General features: G+C 42.0%; 3 protein-coding genes across 5 annotated transcripts; all 3 read left to right on the forward strand.

Annotated features, from left to right (window-relative positions):
- The first annotated feature begins 1,138 nt into the window (after nt 1-1,138).
- LOC144464453 (uncharacterized) lies at nt 1,139-4,724 on the forward strand. The gene is made up of 4 exons (XM_078171285.1): nt 1,139-1,291; nt 1,431-1,551; nt 4,308-4,416; nt 4,512-4,724. Exons 1-4 carry the CDS (start codon nt 1,213-1,215, stop codon nt 4,635-4,637), a joined length of 435 nt encoding a protein of 144 aa, XP_078027411.1. The 5' UTR covers nt 1,139-1,212; the 3' UTR covers nt 4,638-4,724.
- A 4,351-nt stretch (nt 4,725-9,075) lies between these two features.
- On the forward strand, nt 9,076-13,668 carry LOC144464455 (uncharacterized). 2 transcript variants are annotated; one of them, XM_078171287.1, is made up of 4 exons: nt 9,076-9,237; nt 12,068-12,212; nt 13,237-13,357; nt 13,475-13,668. In XM_078171287.1, exons 1-4 carry the CDS (start codon nt 9,159-9,161, stop codon nt 13,598-13,600), a joined length of 471 nt encoding a protein of 156 aa, XP_078027413.1. In that variant the 5' UTR covers nt 9,076-9,158; the 3' UTR covers nt 13,601-13,668. The 2 variants fall into 2 exon arrangements, with proteins under 2 accessions (XP_078027413.1, XP_078027414.1); XM_078171288.1 differs by having other exon boundaries at nt 13,249-13,357.
- Nucleotides 13,669-19,594: 5,926 nt separating this feature from the next.
- Nucleotides 19,595-22,094, forward strand: LOC144464456 (uncharacterized). Of its 2 annotated transcripts, none has more exons than XM_078171290.1 (4): nt 19,595-19,786; nt 19,910-20,075; nt 21,375-21,483; nt 21,890-22,094. In XM_078171290.1, exons 1-4 carry the CDS (start codon nt 19,675-19,677, stop codon nt 22,022-22,024), a joined length of 522 nt encoding a protein of 173 aa, XP_078027416.1. In that variant the 5' UTR covers nt 19,595-19,674; the 3' UTR covers nt 22,025-22,094. The 2 variants fall into 2 exon arrangements, with proteins under 2 accessions (XP_078027416.1, XP_078027415.1); XM_078171289.1 differs by having other exon boundaries at nt 19,617-19,783.
- Nucleotides 22,095-23,005: the final 911 nt, after the last annotated feature.

Genomic DNA, 23,005 nt, shown 5'->3' on the forward strand with positions numbered 1-23,005 from the left:
TTGGACAAGGTGTTGTTGCTTCAGAGATGCTCTTCTGCTGCTGTAGCCCATCTGGAGAGTGCAGCTGCCTCTCCCCCACAGGGCTGTAGGCTCCACAGGAGTGTAAAAATGTGTATGTCTTGTTGTGTTATTGGGAGCCAGAATAGAAGGAGTCATGGCTCAAAACCAGCCGCCACTGCCCGTCAACAAAAACAAAGACAACTGTGGTTAAATGTGATAAGACCAAAGGACTGGACGGAGGCCATCATCAAAAATGCTCACATGTGCAGCGCACACTTCATATCAGGTTAGGGAAAAAGTATTTCCTGTTGTAGGGATGAATAAGGTTATGTGTATTAAGGGTTATCATGTCCACCTCATCAGAAACTGGGGAGGGATTAAGAGGAATATTGGATTTCTCTGGAACGCTAACTTTTTAGCACATTAGCTAACGTTAGCTTCCATAGCAAAACAAACAAGTGTGGTCCTCCTTTGTAAGATTGGCTTCCTGTGACATCATCCATCCACTGAGTGAGAGCATACGGGTCGGCCAGTCTGGTCCCGTTGGTCAGTGTTTACTTATTCCAGTATCACTGGCGGTCCCGGAGAGTGAGTGACCTGACATGGTGCGTTGGTAAATTCAGTCTGACGCTCTACACTAAAATGAGAGCCCTGTTGGTGGAAGAAACGCAGCGTTATATTTCTACATGAATGAACCAACGGTTAAGTTAATCACACATTCACTCCGCTCGGCGCTCTGCTGCTCCGTCTCCACAGACAGAGTGTCCAGAGTGCGCTCTGCCACTCTGAGAGTGCGCTGCTCTGGATAACCCAACGCTACATTCAGACAGCGCTCCCAATTTATCAACGCTCCAGTTTGTGTCAGAGTGCGCTCCCACACTCACAATGAGTGTTTCTGAACGCACCACTCACATCATCTTCCTCCATCGTCTAAAACAAGACAACAGAACTTGCTAATGTCTGGGGTCTATTTTCATTGTAAGCAACGTTTGAGCTTTCTTCTACTGATGTGATGAAATTTTGGGGTTTTCCTGTCAGCACTGTGGAAATTACAGACACATCCTGCCCGGTGGAAACACTGATGTTTACTGGAAAAAGTGATGTGAATGATAACTGTGTCCAAACAGGGAGGAGAGTCAGGACTCTATAAAATCAGACCTCTATGTCTCACTGAACTGTGTAGCAGAATCAAAACCCAGATCATAATCCAACATGTTTTCCTCCAAGATGCTGCTCTGTGCTCTGACTCTCACTGTGCTGGCTGTTGCTGTGGAGTCCTGGTCTGAAGTCAGTAAGTACTTTGGGTTTTTGGGGGGATTCTGCAGTAAAATGTGGTTTAAAACAGTTTCAGTGTGCTGCTGTAAATCTGCGTGACGTTCCTGTTTGTAAAAAGGCGGTTTCGATTAATGTGCCTGATGTGCTGCTGTCAGACCTGTCAGGTGCAGAGCTGACACGGCTCTACAACTCCAAAGTGTATTACGCTGAGAAGATGAAACAACCACTGGGATCCAGCTCGTCCGCCATCGGACCATTCAGCCACTCTGGAGTCAGGTCAGCACACACACACACACACTGATGGCAGATTTTAACTTGTGCGTCAGCTCTATGCAGAGCCTACGCCGTTGTGAGCATTTTTACTTCTGCAGTGGTGTGTCTGTGTCACTCTGCAGTTACACCTCCAAAACACTAGCTGGCAGCAGAGTTTCTGTGAAGTGCTGTAAAGTTAGGTTGATTCAAAACACACGTTAAACACACATTAAACATGGCTTAATAGAGACAGTTTCAAACACAAATCAGCTTCACTATAACTCGCAGCATTCACAGACAAACACTTGTCTTTATCTGGACACATTTTCCCCACAAATACAACATGCTAACATTATTAGCTAAAGCCTATGGCATTTTACATTGTATAAATTAGCCTGGCAGCTAGCAGAGATTTTCTCTTCTCATATGAAGCCGGGATAAATCACACACAAGACTTAAAATACTATTTTATGAAGGCTTCACAATTTATTGTTTCTTATCTGTGAAATTAAAGTAAATCAAAGCTTTGTTTCCACTGAGGGAAATGGTTTCAGCTTACAGAAACAGACAAGAGGTCTGCGTCACTGTGACGTGGAGTTACATTTCTGGGGAGGTGCACGTCAGGCTACAGTGTGGGGTACGACGTAGGTACAGCGTTGATTCCACGCAGAAGTATAAATACAGCTTTAGGTGACAGGAGATATTTTAACCTGCTCAGATCCCCTGTCCATTTTAATGGACATAACTTTTCTAGCTAGATCTATGATTACTGTCATCTGACTCCACCCAGTAAGCCAATCACAGTGTTCCACATCATCTACGATGGACTGCAGAGAGCCACGCCCCCTTTTTTAACAAGTGCGGCTGACTGTGAGGCAAGGAGGAAGTCACATTTCAGTCCATGAATCATATAGTTAAAGTGCATAATTTGTGTTTAAACTGTGTTTAAAGTAAACATGAGATGTTAAATTACTTATACACTAGTCCATACCCATTGGTAGCTTTGTCCCCTTCTACCTATGCCAGTCCTCAATGCCTATGTGCAGTTTCACATAGATTGACCACGTCAATGAGTAGAAAAACGTGGGACTGACAGAATGACACACTGACAGTTTCCGTGATTATGTACAGCATACCATACCATGACTTAGTCATACCAAACATTAGAAACAACACCAACATTGGTCCACAGGGGGAGCCACAGCGATCGGTCGCATTTTAGCCATTTTGAAGTATTTTTCTGTTGTTATAGCGCCACCCAGTTGCCAATTAGAGTTAAATTTCTCCAGTCACCTTGAGGCGTCCTGTTCTACATATCTACCAAGTTTAGTAAAAATCCATATGGCGGTTAGGCCTAGATAAGAAATGAGCTCTCTAGCGCCCCCATTTTGTTTGATGGGGTCAATAATGGAGGGGTCCCCTCAGATTATGTGTGGTCATATGCCTACAAAGTTGCGTGGTGATGGGTGAAACCCTTGAGATGTTATACACCTTTATGTGATGAGCCACGCCCTCCGCAATATTCATTGCCTTATAGAAGCTCAGTTTTAGTAAGTTTTCCAACTTTTGCCAAGAGGGAACTTTAGATATTGGTCCCTAGATTATGTTCACCCAGTTTCATGCAGATCGCTCAAACTTCCTAGGAAGAGATCCATTTGAAGTGTTTTTCAAAAAATTCAAAATGGCGGAAAATCTATATAAGCGGAAGTTATGGGTTCTTGAGGCAAATGTGTTCCTCATGAGGAGAGGCATCTCTGTGCAAAGTTTCATGTCTCTACGACATACGGGCCATGAGATATGCCCATTCAAAGTTTGACATTTCAATGGGTTGTTATAGCGCCCCCCTTTGGCCAATTGATGTAATATTGCTTCATTGGCATCCTCCCATGACCCTCTACCACTGTGCCAAATTTCACATGGATTGACCAAGTCAGTGAGGAGAAAAACGTGGAACAGACACACAGAGTTTTTGTCATTATATAGTAAGATGTCAAAATATTGTCCGTAGAAAATGAGCACATAAATACGTTTAAATAGGAAACTACTGTTCTGATTTGATTTTTGAATGAAACAATCAGTTTATCATGTATTTTATGGATTATGTAGACAGATACATTTCAGGAAGTTTCCACATACTGTTTTCTGGTAGGACTTCAGAAGTTAAGGAGCTTTTGGGTCGTAATGATGAACACACTGCAAAGTACACACAGTGTGTGTTAAAGCATCACTTTCATAAAACATTCATAAAAAAAAATCTTGTATTTTTTGTTGAAAAAAGTCTGTTAAGGTCATTTATTGTCGTTTTTTCTTATTAAGTGATTTCTGCGTTAAAAATCTTCGCCACAACAAAACCATCCAGATGATCTTTTACGACTGAATTGGCAAAACAAGATTTAGCAAGTTAAGAGCAACATCGACCTCTGGAAGACCCTTCCATTATCTGTGGTCGGGAAGATCAGTGTAAATAAGATGACTGTCTGCCACGTTTCCTCCTCCTTCCCAGTCAATTCCAGATTTATTGCTGTATTCTATTTCAAGCAGTTGGATTTGATTATAATACCTTTAATGTGGAATTATTAAGCAATCAGAATTTCCAAAAAACAGCCTTCTAAAAGTTTTCATCTCTTTGAATGGGCAGAAAAAAACCTACATAAGTATCCTGATCAATTCTTAAAGTTAGAGTAAATATCCACCCTGACAATATTTTGTGTTCGGAACATGATCAGGTTCTGAACAGGTTAAAAAAACTAACATGAAATAAACCTGCTGACTGTTCTCAGAGTGACACTCGCCGATGGATCTAAGTGGCTCGTCCATAAAGGACACAACTTCGGCATCTCCTCTCAGACGGTGGTGACCAGCGCCCGAAACATGGGCCCAGGCTGGAGGGTAAGTCTTTGTGTTTGTTCCTAAGATAGATTCATGTACTTACAGATCACAGTGTCAGTGGGTCAGACTCTGCTCTGTGCTCTTCATCTTTTCAGGTGGTCCGAACCGGAAATTTCCGTGGGAGGAAGACCGTTGGGGACTTTGTGAGGGTCGGTGGCACCGATTACAACGTCCTCTTCGATAACTGTCACGGGGCATCTAATCGAATGATGAATCAGTAAACATGAGAGTTTCTGCTCTGTGAGAGGTTGAAGTTTCAGTTTGTTTCTTCTCTGCTGAAAAGATAATAAAGGTGAAACCTCACAGAAGGTGTCATGTGCTTTTTATTCCACTGGAGGATTCTACAGCAACACACTCTCACTGTGACCTCGTCACATGTCCACGTTTGGTCATGGACTTTCCACGTCCACATATGACGTCCAAGGTACCCTGGGTGTGTTGGTTGTTGACGTTCTGGGACGCCGTGTCAACTTCAGCCTGTTACATGCATTGTCTGTTTTCAAAATACACTTCTGTTTTCACAGGAAATGTACAGTTTGCATACAGTCTCTTTCAAAATAAAAGCACTACATCGGTACAACACCGCGAATTGACATTCTTTCCCTTCAACAACAAAAGCATGTAGTTACATTTACACATGGTTGGGTTCAGGAAACAAGAACAGGGTTTGGCTTTACAGCCTTACAGGAAGTGAACACTGGCCTCCTGGGTGAAAGTCAGTGGCTGTCAGTGTCCATCCCGCAGCGTTTCCTGCTGATGCCACCTGGCACCGTTAAACAATAATGGTGACCGGACATGTATCATGCCAACATGGAAGGTCAGCTTTTTTGTTGGTGTCTGATGCTGCATGTCACTGACCAAGCGTCGCTTTTCAAAGACTTTAGAGTGAGACTGGGAGGTCCAAACTCATTGATACAGACATGAGATGACTGAGGAAAATTTACCTCATTTACACACAAAGGTCCAGTGTGTCGGATTTAAGGGGATGTATCTGCAGAAAGTAATATTATATAATCAGTATATTTTCTACAGTGTGTCATCACCTGAAAATTAGAGTTGTTGTGTTTTTGTTACTATAAAGCGAGTCATTTATCGGGAGCAGGTCCTCATCTACAGAGATCACCATGTTGCTCCACTGTGTTGCTACAGTAGCCCAGTATGGATAAACTGGCTTTAGATAGGGGCATTCATGTTTTTGCATTTTCACAATAGCCACTGTAGTTGCCAGCCCCTCCATAATGAGCAGTGTCACGAGAACGCTTATTTGTTTACTGTTTTGTTTTTCTTTAAGATTAGTTTTTTGGGTTTTGCCTTTATTAGAGAGGACAGTCTAAGCAGGAAAAGGGGAGAAAGACATGAGATGACATGCAGCAAAGGGTCGGAGGCTGTAATTGAACCTGCGGCCGCTGCAGCAAGAACATTGCCTTCATATGGTAGGCCTGCTCTGCCCACTGAAGTGGGAGTTGATGCCGTGCCTGCGTCAATGCAGAGCCTATGCTGTAACCGACGCCATAGCCTGACGTGCACCTCTCCAGAAATGTATCTACACGTCACAGTGACGCAGACGTCCTGTCTGTCTCTGTGAGCTGAAACCATTTCCCTCAGTGGAAACAAAGCTTTGATTTACTTTAATTTCACAGATAAGAAACAATAAATTGTGAAGACAGTAAAGCCTCCACAAAAATAGTATTTTAAGTCTTGTGTGTGATTTATCCTGGCTTCATATGAGCAGAGGAATTCTAAGTTTGTCGCTACAACAACAATAATAATAATAAACTTTATTTCAGTAGTGCTTTTCAAGAGTTACAAAGTGCTTCATAGTACAATACCATAAAATATGAGAAAACAAAGATGTAAAAAAACATCATACACAGAAAACACCATTTAAGTATTATACATACATGTATATATAAAATATATACATACGTCCATACATACACATATACATGCATACACACATACAAAATCATACAGTGTTATATAAATGTCAGTCTGTGCAGGTGGGTTTTTAACAGCTTTTTAAACTGACTCAGCTGATTTGATGATAAGGGGTAAGGTAAGGTAAACTTTAATGTCCCCGAGGGGCAGTCTGGATACAGACAGTAGTCATGAGTACAACAAAACACACAGTACGACACATAACACACAGTATCCAGTCTCACACACTGTCAGGGGAAATCATGGACTACCAGTGGTCACTGCTGGTTAAGATAAGCGATAGCAGATGGCACAAAGGACGATCTGTAACACTCAGTGCTGCATTTAGGGAGGCTGAACCTCTGCCCTGATGGATGCATCTGAAACTCAACATGGAGGAGATGATGGGAGTCGAGACTGAGGACTGATCGAGGGGGAGTTTGTTCCATAACTTTGGGGCTAAAATATTAAAAGCCTGATCGCCCTTTGTTTGAAGCCTGGAACAAGGTACTTCTAACAACATTTGGTTTTCTGATCTGAGGGATCTTGGAGCAGAACAGGAGGTTATGAGTTCTAAGATGTAACATGCAGTCAGACCGTTAAGGGATTTTAAATTGTCAGTAGAACCTTAAACTGAAGTCTGTACTGAACAGGGAGATTCAAGTGTGTCAGTCCTTCGTCTTAAGGTAAGACGATATAATTTCAAAGTCAATATGTAGTCAAATATGTGAACACACGTGAGGACTTTACTCTGTTGTTTCGTTGCTCACAGTGTAGGCTACACACAGAAATAGACAACAGCTAAAAAGGAGGACAACAAAACAGTTGAAAAGGCAGGTGGGATGTTATGGTGCTTTATTCCTATTTTCATTCAAGGTTTTGTTTTTTTGAGGACAAGATTTATCAATTAATCTTTCAGATTTTGTTTCTTTCCCTCGAAATCCTGCCCTCGCACTCAAATAGCCCCTGCTTGCACTTAAATTTGCTCTGCTTCTGCTCAAACTTTATGCTTTCACTCAGATATATACTGTTCAAAAAAAACAAGGGAACACTTAATGGTCACAGTTTAACAGGAAGTCAGTTAAACTTCAGGGATATCAATGTGTCCATTCAGGAAGCACAAGTGATTGTGAATCAGTTTCAGCTGCTTTGGTGCAAATCAAAGTGACAACAGGTGCAATGGAGAGGCAAAAGCAAGACAACCCCCAACAAGGGAATGGTTTTACATGTGGTGTCCACAGACAGTTGCTCTCTCCTTATCCTTCCTGACTGATTCTTCTCTAGTTTGGTCTTCTGCTAGTGTCCTTGTCACTATGGTAGCATGAGGCCATACCTGCAGCCCAGTCAGGTTGCACAGGTAGTCCAGCTCCTCCAGGATGGTACAAGAAGGTTTGCTGTGTCTCCCAGCACAGTCTCAAGAGCATGGAGGAGATACCAGGAGACCGGCCGTTACACCAGGAGAGCTGGACAGGGCCATAGAAGGGCATCAACCCAGCAGCAGGACCGGTATCTGCTCCTTTGTGTGAGGAGGAACAGGAGGAGCACTACCAGAGCCCTACAACATGACCTCCAGCAGGCTACTGGTGTGCATGTTTCTGACCACACTGTCAGAAACAGACTCCATGAGGGTGGCATGAGGGCCCCACGTCCTCTAGTGGGACCTGTGCTCACAGCCCAGCACCGTGCAGCTCCATCATTCACCAGAGAACACCAGGACTGGCAGGTCCACCATTGGTGCTCTGTTCTCTTCACAGATGAGAGCAGGTTCACACTGAGCACATGTGACAGGCGTGAAAGAGTCTGGAAACACTGTGGTGAACGTTATGCTGCCTGTGACATCATCCAGCATGACCGGTTTGGTGGTGGGTCAGTGATGGTCTGGGGAGACAGATCCTTGGAGGGTCACACAGACCTCCATGTCATAGCCAACAGTACCCTGACTGCTGTTAGGTACCAGGATGAAATCCTCAGAGCGACTGTCAGAGCTTACGCTGGTGCAGAGGGCCCTGGGTTCCTCCTGGTGCAGAGGGCCCTGGGTTCCTCCTGGTGCAGAGGGCCCTGGGTTCCTCCTGGTGCAGTGGGCCCTGGGTTCCTCCTGGTGCAGAGGGCCCTGGGTTCCTCCTGGTGTGGCTGGTGTGGTGAATCCAGCTCTCAGTGTGTTGATGATTTTGGTTTCCACTGACCGTTGTTAGGTCATTTTGTTCTCAACAAATTATACACTGTACATCAGTAGAAAACACAAGATTTTCAACCTGAATGATTCGTTCATCGAGATCTGATGTGTGATTTAAGTGTTCCCTTAATTTTTTGTGTGGTTAGATAAGGGATGTACAGGTGTTTGGATATCTATCATCGATAGATAGATCGAGTGTTACAGCTAACCCTGAGTGATCGTATCAATTAATCAGGCTAAATATCATCTGGATACAGTCTGGATACGAGACTCATTTTAATGCAGATTTGAACGGGGTCTCAGTCTTTGTGTTTATCATGCAACTTGACTTTGCAATGATGATTTTAAAAAACTATATATTGTGCAGCCGAACAGATAAAGAAGGGGAGATCACACAGACAGTGTCTCAGAATTGATTTTCTCCAGAATGTCCTGCTCTCATCACTGATGTGATGTAATCTGGGGTTTTTGCTGTGCACAGTGTGGAAATTACAGCCTGGTGACAAACACTGATGTTATTTATTAACCTGTACAAGTAGGACATAAACAGTATCTGTGTCCAAACAGGGAGGACAGTCAGGACTCTATAAAATCAGACCTGATCGTCTCTTTGTGCTGTGACGAGGAAACAACACCCAGATCATAATCCAACATGTTCTCCTTCAAGATGCTGCTCTGTGCTCTGACTCTCACTCTGCTGGCTGTTACTGTGGAGCCGTCAACCGGTGGAGGTAAATCCTTTTTTCTGGTTTGGTTGTCTGCAGTTCTGCTTCTTTTGTTTGAATTTCATTTGGGGAGACGACTGTTTTCTCTCCTCTCCTGCTGGTCACTGTGTTCGATTCTTATTTTATCTTCAGCAGCAGGAGGTAAATTCAAAAGAACTGCTGTTTCTAATGTTGATGAAAATATTGTACTTCAAACTTTAAAGAACTCTGAAAAAAAGTTTTGTTTCAGCCAGAATGACATTGTCTAAACTCGTCATCTTGGGTTTGAAACTTGTTTTTAAATGAGTGCTTACTTCTTTTACCAAAGTGACATTTTCAGAGCAGTTGTAGAAAGTAGACCCGCTTTAGTATTCCATTTTATACTACGTAATACTTCTGGACTCCACTACACTTCAGAGGTGAATACTGCACTTTTATTTTTGATCACTGGGGTAAATGTACAAGCTACCCAGCAGTATATAAAGTAATTGAGATGGGCTTAATCTTTACCAGTTGCAATGTTAAAGTGATGAACATTTTAATGACACAAACTGGAGATGTGGAGTCTGAAAGAAGGGTCTGTTTTCCAGGCTCATCCCAAGTCTTTTAAATCATATCCATGTTTCCTTCACTTGTGTCTTTTCCTTGTGTCCTAGTCCCTCCCACCAGGGATGCATGAAAAGACACAAGGAAACCATATGAGGAGAGAGGAAACGTTAAAATGTGTATTTGGAGAAGTCAGACACATGGTACGTAGTGCCATCTGGTGGCTGTATCTATACCAACATAAAGGACTCATAGAAGTATGTGGGCAGTGACAGTTACGTTTGACATGAATGTGTCTACTTTCATATGTAAAGGAAGTATAAATTAAGTAGTATATCAGAAAATGGAAGTACTCAATGGGTTCAGAGAGAGTTACTGCCCCAAGCGAGGAGGTTAAAGTATCTCAGGGTCTTGTTCACAAGTGAGGGTAGAATGGAGCGTGAGATGGATCGGCGGTTTGGTTCGGCGTCCGTGAGCGCTGTACAGGACTGTCGTGGTGAAGAGGGAGCTGAGCCAGAAGGCAAAGCTTTTGATTTCCTGGTCCATCTACGCCCCAACCCTCACCTATGGTCATGAGCTCTGGGTAGTGACTGAAAGAATGAGGTCACGGATACAAGCGGCCGAAATGAGTTTCCTCTGTAGGGTGTCTGGGCTCAGCCTTAGAGATAGGGGGAGGAGTCAGACATCTGGAGGGAGCTCGGAGTAGAGCCGCTGCTCCTTCGTCTTGAAAGGGGTCAGTTGAGGTGGTTTGGGCATCTGATGAGGATCCTCCTGGGCGCCTCCTGTTAGAGGTGTTCTGGGCATGTCCCACTGGTAGGAGGCCCCGGGGCAGACCCAGAACACACTGGAGGGATTACATATATCTCATCCCACACCTTGGAAGCTGGAAAGCGTCACTGAGGAGAGGGACGTCTGGAATACTGTGCTCAGCCTGCTGCCCCCGTCACCCCGCTCAGATAAGCGGCTGAAAATAGATGGATGGATATTTAATAACCCAGAATATGATTATGATGTCTTTTGAACACCGAAAATTATCTATTAGGCGAAATGTTTCAGGGAAAATTGAAATTCTGTAAGACTGTAACTCATCAACCTGACGCTCAAAAATAATCAACCTCACATGTGACTGGATGGAAATGACTGATGTACAAAGTGTTTCTTGCTGACAGACAGACAGACAGACTCTCAGACTTTGTTTCCATAATAAAAGTTAGTTTGGGAAATAACAGATTGTGAAAAGAAAAATCTTTCTAATAAATGAGGACAGTTGTCTTTCTTTTGTTGTTCAAACCTATAATTTACACAGCTGATTTTATTTAACTGGATGGTGAGTCAGAAAACAAATAAAATATAAAAACTGGGAGTGCGTTAATCACTATCTGTCTGATCAGCTGCAGTGTACAACATGGGAGCATGTCGGCTCTGGTGTATCTTTGTGTAACTTCCCAGAGCAGAAATAAGAACTTTGGGATGGTGTTAACGTTGGCGCGCTAAAACAACTTCCTTGAGGAGCGAGGAAATGACAGATAAGAGACTTAGGATGTACCCAGAGTCTCTAATAGAGTCCGCCAGGGATGATGTTTTTCCATAGGCCAACGCAGGAATTAGCATCACGCTGGTTCCCTCATTCATTATTATTGAAGATTGAATGGAATCGCTGGAAGTAAAAAGCTAACATAAGGCTATAAGGAACTACACTACGGTCGCATGACCTAATGTCACCGCCATAACAACACTGTAAAGCCATGTTCGGCTCAGCGTGATGATATTCTATAGTCTCATTTAGCCACTTGTTGGCAACCACCTTGTTTTCGACAAATAAAAGCTTCAAAGTTCACAGTGGGGCATTTACTGACATATTTTAATGTCGGGGAACAAAACATGAAAGTCTCTTAAGGTTGTGTGAACCACAGACCTTATCTAAGGCATCTAACCAAAAACTTATTGAAGGGAGGGAACCAGAAGCTGTAAAATGCTAACTCATTTCCAAGTTTTAGGGCTCATTCCTTGCAGACTCTATGAAAGACACTTCCATTTGCATCATGTGAAATGTAGGATCCAGTGTTTTTGGAGTCTGATCCAAACTAGAGACTAAAAGTCATGATATCTCCACCACTGCTGCAAAGATTCGAACTCTCTTCTAAGCTGAAATTGAATTTGTGTATCAAATTTGTCATGAAGTCCACACCAGAGTCACACAGGAAATCTGTTTCTGTGCTGATATGCTGATGTATGATCTTTGCTGCTGTGTAATTCTGTGCAACGCTTGCTTGTAGAAAATACAAGTAACATAAATGTGCTGCTCCGACAGGCGGCACCCCCAACCACAACTACGAGCTGTCAGGTTCAGAGCTGACGAGACTCTACAACTCCCCAGTTTATAAGGCGGAGAGGATGAAGAGGCCACTGGACGGGACTTCCGTTGTGCTTGGACCGATCAGCCACTCAGGAGTCAGGTCAGTCCGCGCACACACACACACACACACACACACACTGCACATCATCCAGTAGCACCCAGAGTGATGACTCTGATTCAGTCTCCTCATTCGGCCAGTAGATCATAGACACATTTTTGCCTATTTCAAGGGGAGGGCAGGGGATCTTTGGGGGAAATAGCAGATCAACAGTTTAAGCCATATAGACGTGGAAGACATCATCTGAATGCTGGGAACCTGAAGATTAATTTGAGATGCAGCTCAGCGGTATGTCAAGTTTTTCTAGTCATAAATCTGTAACAAACATTGTGTTATGTTTAGGGGCCTTTCAAAATGTAAAAGTTTAGAGTGTATAAGGAATTAAAACATTAAAATGGAAGCGTATGATGCCCAGCTCAATGCTCCGTTATATCTCGTAAGTTGTTGCAGCATTTTTGGGTTGATACCAGTTGTGGCACAGTTTAGTCCTACATTTAATCAGCTTTTAGTTTTTACCACTCCAGAATTGATGAAAATGGTTAAAAATCCCTCCAAAACACCACATTAAGACACCAAGAGCCAAAGAAAAATGGTGTGATTTGGTTTGAAAACCTTTTGACATTTGGACATTTGTTAAAAAAAAAAAAATAAAAAAATTTTCTGTGATTGGACAAGCTTTCCTGTTCTGGAAACTACTGAAAAACCCCTTCATTGTCAATATACCTGTGAAAGCCAAACATCCTCTGAATGCTCCGGATCAATAGATGGGGCTGTAAAGTTTCAGGAGGCTCTGATTATCATCATCACACATGAATGAAATTGGGCTCATTGAATCCACAAAGTCTCAGCTTTCCAGTCAGACCCAATTTTATTTTATATATATAGTGGCCCGAAAAGAAGACCCTGAGGAACACCTACCAGACATTACACAATAAACAAATACAGCTGGAGATTAGTAATAGAGGTATTCTCTACACTTCAATAAGACATTTTCCATTATTGACTGAGCTGGAAGTACTAAGAGACGATGAAGAAACAAAACACCTTCAACGTCTTTAAACTGCAGTGTCTCTCTCAGAGTGACGCTGGCTGATGGATCTCAGTGGCTCATCCATAAAGGAGGAAACTATGGCATCTCCTCTCAGACGGTGGTGGTCAGGGCTACACACATGAGCTCAGACTGGAGGGTAAATCTTAATGTCTTTCCAAAAATAGATTCATATCTATGAATCAATTTGACAACATTACGGAGCACAGTGTCAGTGGGTCAGACTCTTCTGCTCTTTTTTTATAAATCTTTACAGGTTGTTGCAACACGGGATTTCCAGGGTACGAAGAAAGTGGCAGATTTTGTGGCGGACGGTGGCTCCGACTACAGTTTCATCTTTGATAACTGTCACCTGGGATCTCGTCGAATGATGAATCAGTAAACTTTTCTTTTTTGTGAAAGGTGAAGTTTATCTGATGAACAGATAATAAAGGTGAAATTTCACTGAAAGTCTCATGACGTTTTTGATTGTAAATATATATACATGTGTATATTTGATGCCCATACACTTCCAAATTAAAAAAATACACATATAGAGCCGCAAGCAGCAATGCTGTGCTTTAAGCCAGCGCAGACTGTTAAAAGTTGAAAGCTACGAAGCATCAAGACGTTTCACAGTTTCTAACACCTGTGTTAAGACTAACTAACAGGTGTCATGTGACAGACGCTCATTCATTTATGACCAAATCTGTGTCAGGCTGCACCCTTCAGCATCAGTGTCGGCCCCCCTCTATTGGTCAGTTGCACAAAAAATAAATAAATCTGGGAACCTCTTTCAGCAGCACAATTAAATTAATCTACGAAATGTAATGATGTTTAGACAAACTGTCATTGCAGTTACTGAGCTATTTCAAAAATAATTTCACACACATGGTTCAACATTATAGTTTAACATATCCTGTGAGTTTTGTAATGATTAGACAAACAATCTCAGTGATGTATAGTCTGATTGGTGTTAGGCCACACACATTGTTTCTTTTTTATATTTGCAGCGCCCCCTGTTGGTCAATTTGAATAAAGCTTTCAGGGTATGTTGACTGGGCCTCTGTCTCCAGAACCTGTTCACCTCCCTCCGGCCGTGCACTCTCCTCTCAAGTCCCCGCCCGGACCAAATGCGGAGCGTGGACTGGTGGCTGGACAGGTGCCAGTTCACCTCCTGGGCACTGCCGGGGTGCCCTTGTGCAAGGCACTTAACTCCCCAACTGCTTGGGGCGCCTCACCAAGGCAGCCCCCTCACTCTGACATCTCTCCACTTTGTGCATGTATGGATCCTGTTTGTGCATGTGTGTGTATTTCGGACCTGTGTGTGTTTTTTTTTTTTTTTAATTTAGGGGGATTAATAAAGTATATATAAAAAATGAAAATTAAAAAAAATGATATGCTTAAAATCAGAATCAGATTTACTGGCCAAATATACACACACACAAGTGATGTGACTTCTTTTGTTTCTTTCAGTGTAAATACACAGAAATAGATGTACAGGTAAAACAAACTGACTGCTATTTACAGATAGAAATCTAAAAATATATTTGTAGACAGAAAGACAGAAGTACAGTTGTGCAAAGTAAGTGATGCTGTCAAAAATATGATATGATTCATGTAACAAGTTGCTTTATATGCATGAGGTAGGTGCATGTGACAGTATATACACTGTAAACATCAAGCTTAGATTTATATTATTTTCTGACAGATTTTCAAAAAAGATTTAATTCAGTATTTAGAAAAATAAAACTCTATAATGTATTGGTAAAGAGGACAGTTGGTGTTACAGGCTAATTTCACAAGGACAGTTGCTGCAACATCCCAAGTCATCAGATATCACCACGTCGTCACTGGACTTTCACGTCTACATATTAAGCTAGGTATCCTCCTGCGTCTGATGTTGATGCTCCTGGATGCTGCTACCAAGATGTCGACAAAAGCATGTGGTTAGGTTTAGATAAAAACATCACGGTTTGGCTCAACATTCATACAGGAAGCAAATACCAGGCTCACAGGTGAAAGTCCAGGGTTTGTTGGACCCATCCACACCCCGTCCTGCCCTATAGTAACTTCCCAGCTCCTTATATTACACTGTTACTAGCAGCATTTCAAACTGCCGTCTTGTGGCACATCATAATGCTGCAACAGGTGCCGTCTGGCCACATTATGAACTGACAGTATAGAATACTGCCAACACAGGCAGGGTATCATAACATGGTGAAAGGAAGCTTTTGGTGTCGGTATGTGACGCCAAAAAACACTGATAAAGTAGCTTGTGGAAACACTGAACTGATCGAGGGTCCAGTGATCTCTTGGTGCCTGTATTCACCCACTGTGACAGAAGCACCACCTGAGGTCAAAGACATCTTTTTACTACAACTTCTCTCCAGAAATGAAAAGAATTAAATGAGAGAGAGACTATTTATTTTTTCATACATTTAATTCGCGAGACAATTCGCAGGTCTTTGTATTCAAAATTTACTCTACTGAGGTGAGTTTGTATAATTGATTCTCTCCTAAATGGCCTGCTCAGTGATGACATTGTGGTGCATTTACTGTCAGCGGTCTGCAGCCTGCCAGGTGACCAACACTGTTATCAGTGAAGTGGTGAAGAGACACATGAAGGGTGAACAGTAGACACGTATTCTTGGCTTCATAGAAGTCTTACAGTAAAAGTACAGAGACCACTCAGGTTCATGTAGTTAACTTAAAGTATTCACAGTAGAAATGCGCAAGTATTATCATCTCCACGAGTTAAAGTATCAGCAGTACAAGTACAGAAGTATTATCAGCTTTAAGTTTAAGAGGGTGTGATTATCCTAGAGGTCACCACAGGTCATTTTAAAGAGTGATGTTTGTTTCAGAGAAATGCTCTCATGGCAATAAAATGGCTACTCTGGGGACTAACTTCATCACACATGATCAAATTGGGCCTCATTGAATTTACAAGAGTCTCAGCTTTCCAGTCAGACCCAATTTATGTAATTCAAAGATTAGTTTAGATGTCCCAGTGTGCAGAAATATTCAGATACAATAACTGCCCTAAACTGCATGAGACTACCATAAAGTGGGCAGGTCTGTAAGAAGGAGACTTGTTTTATTTTTATTTTATTCAACCTTTATTTAACCAGGAGGTCCCACTGAGATTAAAAACTTCTTTTTCAAGGGAGACCTGTATGGAGCTACATTAGGTTCAAAAGTTTTGTACTTCAAAAAATAAAATTTGAAACTGAAAATTCATGTGTTGATCTTGAATTTTGAAAAATACAACAATGTATTCAAAATAAAAATAAGTGTATGAAACGTTTTTTCAGGTTAAATATAATTTTGATTCACTTTGGTAATTCTTTTGAATAAATAATTTGTTTTCACTTTTCACTTCCATATATATTTTAACATTTGAGGTCTTATTTTTTTCAGTTGCATGTTTTATCTTTTCAGATTCAGATCTTATTTTTTACAGTTTCAAATCTGTTTTTTCAGTTTCAGACTTTTGACCCTGATGTGGCGTGGGGGGCGTGGCATCAACTGAGAGGGGTGTAGAATCATGAGTGACAGTGCCTTCAGGGAACGTAGGAACTAAAAAAAATCTGACTCAACACTTATATACACCATATTCATGTGACTGGCAGTGTAAAAATTGATGCCAGTGACAAACTTCCATTTAGAAATCTGTTTTAGACAGTACTGAGCACCAACTGCGGTATAAGAGTGATAAATTATGCCAGATTTTGCAGTTCAACTGCCACATTTTAAGTGCTGATATGTCCGATTTCCACAGAGCACTGCGAATGCAGCGTAGTGTCCACTTCACTTGCGATGATGGCGTCCGGTCGGTCGGGTCAATCTGCTGGAGCCCATACATCCAGCACACAGGTGAGACATGTTAACTAAGTTTTGGGAAATCATAACAAACATTAAGGGGTCGTTTTTGTGACAACATACATTTTTTTTGTGACTTCTTTTAAGTGTGATTGTCCACCGCTCCATCGTCACAGCCCTGTTGATGCTTCCACATCCAGTAAACGTGTCCCCTGGATGAAACCTTTGAGCTTGGGGAACAGGGCCTGGCTCCAGGTGATTTTTTTTCCCCGAGGTCAAGCTTGGGGAAAAAAATCACCTGGAGCCAGGTCAGGTGAGTAGGGAGGTGTTTTAGGATTGTTTCTTTTTCCCCAAGCTCAAAGGTTTCATCCAGGGGACACGTTTACTGGATGAGGAAGCATCAACAGGGCCGTGATGATGGAGCTGTGGACAATCACACTTTCCAGCTCTGACAAATTCGCCACTTAAAAGACGTCACAAAAAAATGTATGTTGTCACAAAAACGACCCCTTAATGTTTGTTATGATTTCCCAAAACTTAGTTAACATGTCTCACCTGTGTGCTGGATGTATGGGCTCCAGCTGATTGACCCGACCGACCGGACGCCATCATCGCAAGTGAAGTGGACACTACGCTGCATTCACAGTGCTCTGTGGAAATCGGACATATCAGCACTTAAAATGTGGCAGTTGAACTGCAAAATCTGGCATAATTTATCACTCTTATACCGCAGTTGGTGCTCAGTACTGTCTAAAACAGATTTCTAAATGGAAGTTTGTCACTGGCATCAATTTTTACACTGCCAGTCACATGAATATGGTGTATATAAGTGTTGAGTCAGAATTTGTTTAGTTCCTACGTTCCCTGAAGGCACTGTCACTCATGATTCCACACCCCTCTCAGTTGATGCCACGCCCCCCACGCCACATCAGGGTCAAAAGTCTGAAACTGAAAAAACAGATTTGAAACTGTAAAAATAAGATCTGAATCTGAAAAGATAAAACATGCAACTGAAAAAAATAAGACCTCAAATGTTAAAATATATATGGAAGTGAAAAGTGAAAATAAATTATTCATTCAAAAGAAATACCAAAGTGAATCAAAATTATATTTAACCTGAAAAAACGTTTCACACACTTATTTGTATTTTCAATACATTGTTGTATTTTTCAAAATTCAAGATCAACACATGAATTTTCAGTTTCAAATTTTATTTTTTCAAGTACAAAACTTTTGACCCTAATGTAGCTCCATAGACCTGACCAAGACAGGCAGCAGCATAAAATAAACACAGTTACAAACATAACATAAAAAGGACAACATCATGAGAGTACTCACAGTAAAAAGAGTAAAAAAAAAAACCCTAAAAACTAGTTCACTTCACTTTCACTAGTGGGTATCCATAGAACCAAATTTCATTTGGGTTCTAACGAGGCCTCAGAGAGTGAGAGGATGCCTGAGGAATGGAGGAGAAGTGTGCTGGTGCCGATTTTTAAGAACAAGGGAGATGTGCAGAGTTGTGGCAACTATAGAGGGATAAAGTTAATGAGCCATACAATGAAGCTATAGGAAAAAGTAGTGGAAGCTAGACTAAGAACAGAAGTGAGCATCTGAGCAGCAGTATGGTTTCATGCCAAGAAAAAGTACTACAGACGCAGTATTTGCTTTGAGGATGCTGAAGGACACGTACAGAGAAGGTCAGAGGGATTTGCATTTGACGGGGTGCCAAGAGAGGAGCTGTGGTGTTGTATGAGGACGTCTGAGGTGGCAGAGAAGTATGTTAGAGTGGTGCAGGACATGTATGAGAGTTGTAGGACAGTGGCGAGGTGTGTTGTAGGTGTGTGCATGAAGGATCAGCTCTGAGCCCCCTCTTGTTTGCTATGGTGATGGACAGGTTCCCAGATGAGGTCAGACAGGAATCTCCATGGACTATGATGTTTGCAGATGACATTGTGACCTGTTGTGAGAGCAGGGAGCAGGTGGAGGAAAATCCAGAGAGGTGGAGGTATGCCCTGGAAAGGAGAGGAATGAAGGTTAGTCGTAGCAAGACAGAACACATGTGAGGGAATGAGAGGGACCAAAGTGGAACGGTGAGGTTACAGGGAGTAGAACAAAAGAAGGTGGAGGATTTTAAGTACTTAGGGTCAACAGTCCAGAGCAACGGAGAGTGAAGAGAAGAGGTGAAGACACGTGTGCAAGCAGGTTTGAATGGGTGGAGAAAAGTGTCAGGTGTGACGTGTGATGGAAGAGTACCAGCAAGATTAAAAGGAAAGGTGTACAAGACGGTGGTGAGAGCAGCGATGTTATTTGGTTTAGAGACACTGGAGGAAAAGACAGGAGGCAGAGCTGGAGGTAGCAGAGATGAAGATGTTGAGGTTCTACAGGGTAAGGTTATATAAAACTCAGAGTATAAATATTTTGACTTGAAAGCAGTGATTAAAGTCTTAATATTAACCTTTGAATTTCCCCCTGTGGATGTTTACTTTTCAACAGCATGGAAATCACAGATGCCTCCTGCCAAGTGACAAACACTGATGTTTACTGGAAATTATAACTGTGTCCAAACAGGGAGGAGAGTCAGGACTCTATAAAATCAGACCTGAATGTCTTACTTAACTACAGTGGAGGACAAAGACCAGATCATAATCCAACATGTTTTTCGTCAGGATGTTCCTCTGTGCTCTGACTCTCACTCTGCTGGCTCTTCCTGCAGAGTCCTGGTGGTTTAGCAGCAGCAGCAGCAGCAGCAGCAGCAGCAGCAGTAGTGAGTACTTTGGGTTATTTCGGGGATTCTGCAGTAAAATGTGGTTCCAAACTGTGACGGGCTGCAGCTCTAAAACCTCTCTGTGACATTAGATAACGCATGTCTGACCTTCCTCTCCAACAGGCAGCCCCAAGAGCTTCGACTACCCCGACAACCTGTCAGGTCGTGAGCTGTCGGATCTCTTAAACTCTCCAGTTAGTACAGCTGAGAAGGTGGAACGACCACTGAACCTCCCCTTTCCATTTTCATTGATTCCAGCAAGGGAACCGATCAGCCACACTGGAGTCAGGTCAGTCAGTTAAGTTAATTTAAGTTAAGTTTAGACAGTAAAAGTTACAGAGGGCAGGTTTCGGAAAAGAAACATGGTGAGGACATACCTTAAAATCACTCAGAGCTTCCCTCGTTACTCTGTCAGCTCATGGGTCACTTGATCGCAGCCTTCCAAAATACCAGGGTTATGCACGAATTACTGACTCATTATTAGGTGGGATATGTACGAATTTGGGTGTATTACATTTCAAAGGACGCACAGAACGAAAAGTTTAGAAGAACAGCCTGTTTGTAGTGAGGCTACCACAGAGGCGGTTTCGAGTAAGTCCCCATGTTATATGTCTGTCTGTGATAACATCCCAACATGCAAGGTAGAGTCACAAAACATTACAGGTGTTTAGCTGAGATGAAAATGAAGGTCAACTGAGAAGATGTGTGTGGTCAAAGCAAGGGGGCCAGAAGTAGGTCAGGTGCCATTAGCTTCCTTCTTTACGTCCCTGGCCAACATTTGTTTAAATCACAGATGGCTGCATCACAGCTGGAGTGATTCCATCGCAAGTTATATCCTCCTGAGACTGGAACTTTTGTTTGGTATAAATTTTTAATGTCTCCTCGAGTACTTCATAATGAACAGCATCTTATCTTGTTACTGTTGCTGAAATTGGCCAAATTGCCATATCAAACTACAAACATTATTAATCATAAACAAGTTTCAAGAATAAAAATTTGATCAGGTTTTGGATCTTGTTCACTTTTGTGTTGGGATCAGCTGCAGACTGACTTGGCAGAGATGGCCGCCATCTTGTTTTCACAGGGATTAGTGTATTGTGCTCTTACTGCCACTGGATGAGACAAAATGTGTCCACAAACAAAGACAACAGGGCTAAGCTGAGCAGAATGAAGTATAAGGTGCAGCAAACCAAAATGTGATGTTCTCATATGAGGAAACAAGGTCTCAGGAGGATATGAATATTATGAGTAAGCCACGAGTACTTTAGCTGGTCTTTGTAACCACATGTAGTTGCCTCTGTTTTATGTTTTTAAGGTTCACTTGTAGCATATGTTAACATATTTTTTGTTTTTTCTTTGTAGTAATCTCATTTGGTGTTTTATATTGCTTGTTTTAGAGCTGTATATTTTTATTTTGAATTTTGTTCTATGTTGTCTGTAACTTTATGTTGCTGCCTGTCTCGGCCAGGACACTCTTGACAAATAGATTTTTAATCTCAGGAGGACGTTTCTGGTTAAATAAACAAAATAATATGAAAAATTAAGATAAAACATTTTAAGCATCTTTAAACTGCTGTTTGGTTTTTAGAGTGACACTAGAGGACGATTCTCAGTGGCTCATCCACAAAGGACCAGACTTTGGCAAGTCCTCTCAGACGGTGGTGACCAGCGCTGACAACATGAGCAAAAGATGGAGGGTAAGCAAGAAATCACAGGTTTAGGGTTTTTTTTACAGGTCTGTGCTAACATTTCAAACTTTTTCAAACTATATCAAATTTTCCATATAGTAAACGTATCACAACACACATGCAAAAACCAACCTCATCATGGTGTTGAAATCACCCAACAGTACATTCAAAATGTAAAATAATAAACCACAGGACATACAACATAAATGGAAAGAAACTACTCATACACATCAAAAGTAATTCACAGACTCATTCACAGGACCTTAAATAACTGAATTATTTTGTTACCTTTTTGATTTTTGACTGTACCCCCAAAAAACACGTCTTGTTCAACAAAACAAACTGTTCTATGTACCTATAAACAATATGAGACAGACGCTGTGGTTTTCCTCCTTCTTTGTTTGTTTTCTCTCAGGAAACGGGAGAGTCAAGAGACTTTAACGGGGCAAAGCGCGTGACTGACTTTGTGGAAGCTGGAGGAGAAACCTATGATCTCTGCACAGCCAACTGTCACCGTGCAACACATGACATGATGAATCAGGAAAAATGATCTCTTCATTTTTAAGACAGGTTCACATTTAAAGTCGTGTCCTCTCAGATAATAAAGGTGAAACCTCTCACAGGGTGTCATGTGGTTTTCATTCCACCAGAGGGCTCCAATGTAAGGTCATGTTTATTTACTTTCAAATCAAATTTCAATATAGGCAGCAGCTCTGGAGACAGACCCCCAGTCAACGACCGCAGAAACCTGAATCCAGCCAGCGCAAACCACAGCTCGGGGAGACCAGACAGCCCCAGCTGCTCACTGAATCAGGAAACTTTAGGCTGCTGCCATTATGCAGGTTAGACCCTGCGCTGCTGCTGGCCACCAGCCTGCTGTGACACCTGGCGCTGGGGGGGGTTTGTACTGGCTGAATTCAAGCCACTACAGCTGCTGAGCAAAGGTCTGTCTCTGGAGCAGTTGCCAGCTCTCCTCAGTATCATCCCCCTGCAGAGCCAGACAACCACCATATTTGATGTATGCATGCGCAAGCTCAAGAGGGCAGGGTAGCTGTCTTTTTTTTAATTTATTTATTTTTTTTATGTGGCTATTCAGAGGCTCACAATCCTCCGTCAGTCAAAACGTATTAAATTCAGTCAATCACTTCACAGTAGTGGTAGAAGTCAACATTTCAACTAGCTAGCTATGCTAGTGCTAGCTAGTGTCTGCATATCAATTCCCCAATCGTAATGGAATATAGCAACATCAACCACCGCTAATTTTAGAAGAACCAGCACAAGAAGGCTTGGTTTTTGTTTAAATCATCAGACAATCAATTAAACATTTTTTCAATATTTTTGATCATCACACAAAACAAAAGCTAATTGTTTCAACAGAGAATTCCCCAAACAGAGCTCAGAACACGAATATAACAATTGATTACATTTGAATAGATTCTGAAATATTTCATCTTAAGATTTATAACACATGTACAACAGAGAACAATTTAAAAAGCTTAGAATTAGCTGTTCTAAAACAAATAAAAGAGCC

The sequence above is a fragment of the Epinephelus lanceolatus genome, chromosome 10, assembly GCF_041903045.1.
Source record: "Epinephelus lanceolatus isolate andai-2023 chromosome 10, ASM4190304v1, whole genome shotgun sequence".
NCBI classification, from domain to species: Eukaryota; Metazoa; Chordata; class Actinopteri; order Perciformes; family Serranidae; genus Epinephelus; species Epinephelus lanceolatus.